General features: G+C 49.1%; 1 protein-coding gene across 3 annotated transcripts in view; it reads right to left on the reverse strand.

The window, feature by feature from the left end:
* Positions 1-1452, reverse strand: part of PTPRG (protein tyrosine phosphatase receptor type G) — a 770883-nt gene extending 769431 nt beyond the window's left edge. For 2 of the 3 annotated variants that reach the window (XM_017527402.2, XM_017527401.2), the window contains exon 1: positions 605-1452. In XM_017527402.2, the coding sequence (XP_017382891.1) occupies positions 605-689 (85 nt within the window). In that variant the 5' untranslated portion in view covers positions 690-1452. The remainder of the gene's footprint in view (positions 1-604) is intronic. The other variant, XM_017527403.2, reaches the window with a different exon arrangement.
* Positions 1453-9587: the final 8135 nt, after the last annotated feature.

Here is a 9587-nt window from a genome sequence, read left to right on the forward strand (position 1 = left end):
AGAAGGGCTGCCCGCGCCCCAGCCCCAATCGCCCCAATAGAGAGGGAGGGCACCCCCGATCCCAAAACACAGGCTGCTCCCCACGTCCTCAGTCCTCCGCAGCCAGCCTCCGACTTCCATTCCCCGAAACCTAGCCCTCCCAAAGGACTGGAGAACAGCACCGCCCCCTAAGCTCCTTCAATACCCGCCAGAGCGAGGGGGTCACCCGGGCCCCCCAAACCCACGGAAGCATCCTTTCCATGGCCTCAGTCTCGCTAACCGCCCCACAACTCGAGTTCTCCCAACCGGCGGCGAATCAGCAAAGCAAGTCCCCCTTTCTCCCGATTCCGGTTCCCCAGGCCCACCAAACCGAAGCGGAAGCAGACCCCCGCGTCCTTCAGTCCCTCCCTGGCCGGCCCCTGCCTCCACCTTCCTCGACCACCAGCCTCCCTAAACATCGCCCAAGCCCGCGGAGCACATCCTCCCCTCCTCCCCAGGCACCGGGCCCCCCTCCACCCCCTCCAGGGTCTCCCGGACGGGCGCCGGAGCTCCGCGCCCAGTCGACAACTCCGCATCCCCAACGCGCACCGGCCGGAGCCGCGTCCCCTCGGCGGCCGGCACTCACCGGGGAAGCATACGACATAATGGAGCACGGAACTGGTGATTTTCAGGAACAAAATCCACCAACACGGTTCCAGTAACCTCCGCATGTCCGAAAACGCACATCGAAAAGAGGAAACCAGGGGGGTAAACTTGTTGAATAAGTTCTTGCCTCCGTGAGAGCCTCCGCTAAGCCGGGGCGCTTCCCCGGCTCGCCAGGTCCACGGGCGCCCCGCGCTCGGCGGCCCGAGTCCCCTTGGAATCCGGGAAGCCGCCGAGCGCCCCCCGGAAAATCTCAAAAAGTGACCGGGAACGCGGAGCCACGCTGGGGACGATCCTCTCGGCGGAGAAGGGCCGCTTTCCGTTCAAAAAGGAGCGAGCCGAGCGGGCAGGGCGCGGAGTCGGCGGCCGGCGGCAATGCCCCGGGCCCGGGGCAGGCAGGGACCGCGGGCGGCGGCAGCGGTGAGCAGCCGAGGATCCCCAACTTGAGTCGGCAGCGCAGCACAGCCCGAGAGCCGGCGGGCGGCGGCGGGGCTGAGCGCGGCGCGGCGTCTCCGGGCTTCAGGCAGGCAGCTCTTTCCAGGGCCCCGGGAAGGAAGGAGGCATGTTTGCGAGAGGGGAAGGGGAGGGGAGAGGCGGGGGGAGCGGAGAGCCCCCCAAAATAGAAACGGCCGGAGGAAACGGAGGAAAACACAAAGGATCTCAGAGGGGCGCTGGGGCGAGGGCGCCTTCAGTCCATGCTCCTGAAAGTTGTGGCTCCGGCGCAGGCTGGGGAGGAACGAGGAGCGCGGGGCTGGAAACTGGCCATGCCTCCATACAGGAAGTAACATGTGAGCATGGATCCTGGCAGAGACTTTAAAGCCGGCGAGCGAACGAGCGAGCAAGCAGGGGGCGCGCGGTGGCGGCGGGGGCGCGCAGCCCGGGCCAGCTGGCGGCGGGCGCGCGCGCTCCGCGGTCTTAAAGCAGCCGCGCTCGGCTCCCGCCTTCCACCGGTTCCTCCGCTTTTCTCCCTCCACGCGGAACCAGGGGCTCTACTGGCACAGTTTGGGGGCTGGAGGCAACTGTAGCCCGAGCTCGGAGAGAGGAGGGAGGCTGCCTTCTGGGGCCGGCGTATCTTTTGCCGGATTCCCGTTGTTCGAGCTCTTAAAGACGCCGCACGGTGCTCGATTTGGCGAGATCCCCCGTCCCCGTAGCTCGCTGATCCCGGACTAGAGGGGCCTCTGGCCCGGGCGCGGGGAAAGCGGGAGGGCGGCCAGCTGCCTTTTTAAAGCCATGGGGTTGCCTGTTCGGCTTCACCGCCCTGGCCGTGCTGCGGTGGAGCTCACCGTCCGCCGCCCCTGTTCGCGCCCCCAACCCCGCGCATTCCCCCGCCGGGAAACAAAGCCGAGCGGCCTTTGCACTCTTGCTACGTTGAGATTTAATTTTTTTTTTTCCTTTTCGGGCTTTCATTGGCCCAGTCCACAGCTGGGGAAAAGGGGGAAGGGGAGAAATATTGATCCCAGGCTTGCGAAATCCAACCCTTCCGAGTCCCACATCCCCATTCCCGGCGCCACAATGGATCTGTGGCGGAGTTTCCCCAACTCGCAGCTTCTCTGGAGAAGGTTCCCGCACCCAGGCTTGGCGGTGGGGAGGACGCAGGAAGTGCGCCTCTTACCCCCTGCAGGGTGAAAGCAGCGCCGCGGGGCAGGACTGATTTCCTGGCAGCTATCCCGGCAGCGGCTGCTTCTTTACCAGTCGGGGAGAGGCGTCCGGGGGAAATGGGAGGACGGGGCTTATCTGTAATGAGTTTTGTCCCTTGGCTCTCAGTAAGAAGATCGTTATCGCTTAGACTTCTAAGTGCCCTATTTTCCCTTCTTACGCTGGAGCTAAAAGTGGGGGAGGCGGGCTTTTGATTAAATGTGTAACTGAGCCAAGGTAATTAGCCGTTTGAAATTTTTTGCCTAATTTTTCTGCCTGTGTTTAAAAGCGATCTTGACGTGTTTTTTGTTTTTGAGTCGGAGTCTTGCTCTATAGCCCAGGCTGGAGTGCAGTGGCGCGATCTCGGCTCACTGCAACCTCCGCCTCCCGGGTTCAGGCGAGTCTCTTGCCTCAGCCTCCCAAGTAGCTGGGACTACAGGAGCCCGCCACCACGCCCGCTGCTTTTTTTTTTTTTTTTTTTAAGTAGAGACAGGTTTCACCATATTGGCCAGGCTGGTCTCGAACTCCTGACCTTGTAATCCGCCCGCCTTGACCTCCCAAAGTGCTGGGATTACATGCATGAGCCACCGCGCCCGGCTCTTGACGAGTTTTAAATGTGTCCCTGCTGTTTCATCCCAACAAGGCAGGGTCCTCCACCCACCCAAACGTCACAACCGGATGCTAGGTTTTCAGATAATATACAGATGGTCGGAGATCCTCCCGCAAGATGTGATTAGGGAAGCAGTTTCACACCCACACTTCCAAACGAAAAACCTTTGAAAAGTTACGTTTGGGATTACAAACTAATAAAAGCCAGGAAGTTCCCGCGGAGGGCCCACGATCTATCTTTAGCAGAACTGGGGTGAACACCCTCCCCCAGGGTGGGGAATGAGGCGAGTTTGTTTGCTTTGGAATTTGGTCCTTCCTGGTTTTGTTGGAATCCTGACTTCTTTATAAAAGATTGCGAGGGCCATTTTTCTTGGAAGTGTTGTATTGAGGGATATTTGCTCCTCAGGGGGAGACAGGTTAGAATTCAGCATGCCTGACTACCTTCTTAATGTTAGTGATAAAATGGGAAAAACTCATGGAACACTTATGTCAACATCCTCAGGTGAGTTTCCTCCTCTGTGAAATGGACAGTAAAAGCTGTCCTTTGTAGAATGCTTAATTGTCTACCGGGCGCTGTGCTGAATTCATGCCACAAACCGTTTGCTCATTCAAAAAAATGTATTGAGTACCTACTGTTTGAGGGACACACTGGGAACAAAAGGGGCAAGCCCTCAGTCATTATGGGAGCATACCTTCCTAAATCGATGCTCTGCTCTCTCATGGAGTCCTGACAATACTGCCAGCTGTGAGAATTATTTACCCCATTTAATAGACAAGGAAACATGCTCACAAGAGTACAATGATGAATCCTCAGCTAGTGGGCAGCAGAGCTGAGATTCTGAACCCAGGCTGGTTTGCTTTCACAGCTGTGAAAAGGCAACAGATTAATGGCTTGAGAAGGCACCAAAATGTGGAATGTAAAGAAACAGCTTCAGGATCGGGGAAAATCTCACATGGGTTTGAAGAGTGAATTACCACTATCCTAGGAGGCCTCATGCTGAAATTTAACATCAAATTCGGTATTGACTGGTGACTGTCCTAGGACCCCAGGCTGAAGTTTAGCCCCAGACTATTCCTGGAAGCTCAACCCAGGCCCCACCAGTTCCTATGAAAGATAAAATTTTGCAAACATACCTCACAGATGCCTTTTCATATATTCTGCAACCAAGTACAGAGCAATTCATACACAATAGACACTGTTTCAAGTGCTAGCCCCACAATCATGACCTAGCCCTGCCATGCTCCTACCCGGCAATTACAGTTCTAACCCAGGTGATATGGGGGATTGGGGGCTGTATGATACAGTGAGCAAGTTGGTGTGAAAAGCCCTGAGAATGCCAAAGGAGGGACAGCCTCACTACCCTGATGGAAGATAAAAAGGCTACAAAGAGAAGATGCTGACATTAGTAACAAATGACCCTCAAATTTAGCAGCTTAAAATAATACACACGGCCAGGCGTGGTGGTACACACCTGTAATCCCAACACTTTGGGAGGCCGAGGCAGGCGGATCACCTGAGATCAGGAGTTTGAGACCAGCCTGGGCAACATAGTGAAACCCGTCTCTACTAAAAACACAAAACTTAGCCAGGCATGGTGGTGCGTGCCTGTAATCCCAGTTACTCGGGAGGCTGAGACAGGAGAATCATTTGAACCCAGGAGGTGGAGGTTGTAGTGAGCCAAGATCACACCATTGGACTCCAGCCTGGGCAACAAAGAGCAAAACTCCATCTCAAAAAAATAAATAACAAAATAAAATAATACATACTTATTTCCTGTCACTTTTAGAAATGAGAAGCTGGGGCACAGTATGGCGGGGTCCTCTGCTTAAGGTCACATCAGGCTGGAATCAAGGGGTGGGCCATCAGGAGCCTTTCTCATCAGGAGCTAGGGCTCCTCCACCAAGCACATTGTTATTGACAGTATTCAGATCCTTATGGTTGTAGGACTGAGAGTACTATTTTCTTGCTGGCTGTTGGCCAAGGGATGTTTTCAACTAGTGGTCTAAGCCACATGGCCCCCTCACAGCATGGCAGCTTACTTCGTCAAAGTCAGCGGGAGAATCCTCCTACAGGAGTCTAGAGAGTGCCTATTTCATCACTTTTGCCACATAAGCCTCGTCAAGGGAGTGCCTATCCTGTCATGTTCACAGGTCCTGCCCACTTTCAAGAAGAAGGAATAATATGACAAGGGTTGGTGATCTTTGGGACCATGTTAGAATCCTGCCTACCATAGTGCTGGTGACCTATTTTGAATATAGGCTAGAGGTTAAAGGCAGTAGCTTTCAAGATAGTCTAGTTAGATTCTGATGCTACTCATATATGCATTACCACAGGCAACTTAATCACTTTATGCCCTGGCTTCCTCATTTGTAAAACAGGAATACTGTAACAACTGCACCTCTTTCTAAATAGAGGTGAATAAAAGGAATTAATATACATAGACTATTCAGAGCAGTGCTCGGCACCTAATAAGCATTTAATAAATAAAAGCTATATCTGTTCACCCAGCCTATGTAATCAGAAGTGAACATCTGTTTTTTTCTATCTGCTCAGCATCCATTTCTTTTCTTCTAGTAATAGTGTCCCACTTTTCCTTTGTGCCAATCTCCCCAGATGGTCTTGGTGACCCCTTCTTCCCCTACCCCTACTTTCGCCTCTCCACCTCACTGGCTCAGATGGACACGTGCCCTAATCCTGACCAAATGGAGCATGTCATCCCTCAGGCCTGACTGGTCTAGGGATGGGCACAGGTGTCCAGTAGGTCCAATGAAAGTCAAACTTCCTTAGGTTTGCCAGGCCAGATGAACTTAAACCTCAAGCTTCAAGGTGGGCCCTCACTTGGGGCGAGCCCACCTGAGGCTGAAGCTGACACACAAAAGAAAACAGAATAAAGAGGTGGGGGCCAACACACCCCTGATATCTTCATTTGAGTCCTTGAATCAAATCATACATGAAGCCAAACCAACTCCTTGACTTGTCAGTTACTTGTGCTAATAAGTTCCTCTTATTCCTGTCCCTTGCATTTTTAGTCATTAAAAATGAAAACCTGAAACCTGGAACCAATGGTGACAGATACGTAAAATATCTACATTTTACAAAGAAGGAAGCCAGGGCTGTTAGAATTAAGTGATTCAGTTGAGGCAATTGAGATTATAAACAACAGAAGATTCAAGCTTCTGACATTCTTTTATATCAATCATTTATTGCTGTGTAACAAATCACTTCAAAACCTAGTAGTTTAAACAGTAGGACAGAAGTTTGGGGTGGGCTCAGCTGGGTGGTTCTTCTGCTGGTTCTGTGTGAGATCACTCATGCAGCCATAGCACCAGAAGCCAGAGGCTCAAATGGGGCTGCATAGTCTAAGATGCCCTGACTCAAATGCCTGACAATTTGGTGCTGACTGTTGGTTGGAGCACCTCAGACCTCACCCATTAATCTCTACAGCAGCCTGTCTTAAGACTTATGTACAAAAGATCTCAGGTAGGAGAGTGAAAGTGAAAACTGCAAGGCACCTGGAGACCTAGACTTAATAGTTACATGAAATTACTTCGATTTCATTTGACTGGTCAGAGCAAGACAAGGCCAGGGCAGATTCAAGAGGAGGTAGAAATGGACTCCAGTTCTTGATGAGAGAAACAGAAAAGTCAGGAAGCAAAAGGACATAAAGAGAAAGGTAGGAGGAATGTTATGGCCTTCTTTACAAGCAATCTACTTCATCTATTGTTAAAAGTGAGTCGTTCCTGTTATGGGTTGAATTGTTATGAAGTTATGTTGAAAGAAGATAACTAACCCTTACAAGCTCAGGACATGACCTTATTTGGAAATATGGTCATTCCAGAGGTAATCTAGTTAAAATGAGGTCCTTAGTTTGGGTCCTAATTGAATACGACTGGTGTCTTTATAGAAAAGAGAAATTTGGACACAGACACAGACAAGCACACAGGAAAGATGATGTGAAGACAGGAAGAAGACAGCCATGTGATTGGAGTATGCATCTACAAGCCAAGGAACACCAAATACTACCAGCAAACACCGAAAGCTAAAAAGAGGCAAAGACTTCCCGTACAGGTTTCAGAGGGAGCATAACCCTGATGACATCTTGATTTTAGACTACGAGCATCCAGAATTGTAAGACGTCGAATTCCTGTTGTTTTAAGTCATTTAATTGTATGTACTTTGTTACATCAGCCCTAGGAAATAAATACAAGACCCATTTACCTTTTACCCTTAGTTTGTTGTCATGTATAGACAAATCACATTTGTGACTGGGCTTTCAACTTCTCAAGTCAATGTTTGTAAAACAACAACAATAAAATCCATCCTAACTTTAAATTTGGGAGCAATGTGTATTTTAGAGTAAAAGAACTTAAGACTTAGCAAAGCCTATTTATTCTGAAAATATATATAATCATAAAAAATCTCTAAGTCCCCTAATAATAACTTTTGTCATTACAGAAAGCACAATATTCAGTGGCTGAAAGAAAATGAACATGTACTGTTACTTTTTTTTTTTTTTTTTTAATGGAGTCTTGCTCGGTTGCCCAGGGTGGCTAGAGTGCAGTGGCATGATCTCAGTTCAATGCAACCTCTGCCTCGTGGGTTCAAGTGATTCTCCTGCCTCAGCTTCCTGAGTAGCTGGGACTACAGGCACGTACCACCACGCCCAGCTAATTTTTTGCATTTTTAGTAGAGATAGGGTTTTGCCACATTGGCCAGGCTGGCCTCGAACTCCTGGCCTCAAGTGATCCACTCGCCTCGGCCTCCCAAAATGCTGGGATTACAGGTATGAACCAACATGCCTGGCCATGTAGTGGTGCTTTAATACATTATTTTAAAAGTAAGATTAAGTTTGGTGTGGTAGTTTATGCCTGTAATCCCAGCACTTTGGGAGGCCAAGACGGGGATCACTTGAGCCCAGGAGTTCAAGACTAGTCTGGGCCACATAGTGAGACCCCAGTCTCTTAAAAAAAGAAAAATTAGTCAAGCTTAGTGGTGTGTGGCTGTACTCCCAGCAACTCAGGAGTCTGAGGTGAGAGGATCTCTTGAGCCTGGGAAGTTGAGGCTACAGTAAATTGTAATTGCAACACTGCATTCCAGGCTGAGTGATGAAGCTATACTCTGTTCGTTTGGTTTTTTAAAGTAGGATTAAATAGTCACAGCAAATATGACTATAAGTAACAAAAGCCCAAAATGAACCAACTGGAACAAAGAAAAGAAGTGACTGATTCATTTTATTTCTGGGAAGTTCAATGCTTCAGGTAAAACTGGATCCAGGGGCTCCAGTGATGGCTCCAAATTCTCTCTTGTACTTCCATGGCTCTGCTTTACTTTGTCTTTGGTTTCCCTTTCTGGTTCCTGGTGACTCTTTTTCTCAAACGGAGATCTTTCCTAGTGTCCATATTGATTCCCTAAAATGTACAGTCTTCTGACTGTTCTTGCTTGGGTCCTGTATCCCCCCTGCCTGGACCAAGAACCTGGTCTTGGCCATGATTGTCAGCACTTTAGAAGGACAAGGAATAGGAGAAGAGTAGGCAGGAAAAAAGTAGCTACAATCTCATTTAATCCTTGACAACAGTCCTCTGAAGTAAGAATTATTGTTATTCCTATTTTTCAAAAGTGAAAACTGAGGCTTCAAGAGGTTAGGTAATTTGAAGTGAAGCCACCAAGGACTAGGGAATAAGATAGGAACTCAGGGCAGGTGTAGTGGCTCTGGCCTGTAATCCCAACACTTTGGGAGGCCAGTGTGGGCAGATCACTTGGGCTCAGGAGTTCGAGACAAGCCTGATAACATGGTGAAACCCCAGTTCTACTAAAAATACAAAAAAAATTAGCCAGGCATGGTGCTGAGTGCCTGTAATCCCAGCTACTCAGGAGGCTGAGGCAGAAGAATTGCTTGAACCTGACAGGCAGAGGTTGCAGTGCCAAGATCGAGCCATTACACTCCAGCCTGGGTAACAGAGTGAGATTCTGTCTTAAAAAAGAAAAAGAAAAGTACAATTCAGGTTGGGCAAGGTGGCTCATGCCTGTAATCCCACACTTTGGCAGGCCAAGGTAGGTGGATCACTTGAGCCCAAGAGTTTGAGATCTGTCTGGGCAACATGGCAAAATTTTGTCTCTACAAAAACAAACAAACAAAAATAAAAATTAGCCAGGCTTGGTGGTGCATACCTATAGTCCCAGCTACTGAGAAGGCTGAAGTAGGAGGATCAGTTCAGCCCAGGAGGTCAAGCCTCCAGTGAGCTGTGATTGCGCCAGTGTACACCAGCATAGCCAACAGAGTGAGACCCTGTCCCTCCCCCCAAAAAAGTACAACTCAGTGGCCTTTAATATATTCACAAAATTGTGCAACCCTCAGTGGTATTCAATTTCAGAAGATTTTCATCACCCTCAGAAAAAAACTCTATACCCGTTAGGCATTCACTTCTCTTTGTCCCCTTCCCTAACCCCTGGCAACCCTCATTCTGCTTTCTATCCAATGGATTTGCCAGTTCTGGATATCTTCTATAAATGGAATTATATGATATATGATATTTGTGTATTTGTAAGTTGCACATACTATATATGCAATCTCAACCAAAAAAAGCGATTTCAATTTGACAAAACAATTGACTGTTCTAAGTCTAGGAATATGTACTGGAACAATTACGAGAACCTTTGTGATAATATAATTATATAATTTCTATTTTTACTACTTGTGAAATAAGAGAGATCTTACATGCTT

This window comes from Cebus imitator, unplaced genomic scaffold, assembly GCF_001604975.1.
Source record: "Cebus imitator isolate Cc_AM_T3 unplaced genomic scaffold, Cebus_imitator-1.0 Scaffold48, whole genome shotgun sequence".
Taxonomy (NCBI): domain Eukaryota; kingdom Metazoa; phylum Chordata; class Mammalia; order Primates; family Cebidae; genus Cebus; species Cebus imitator.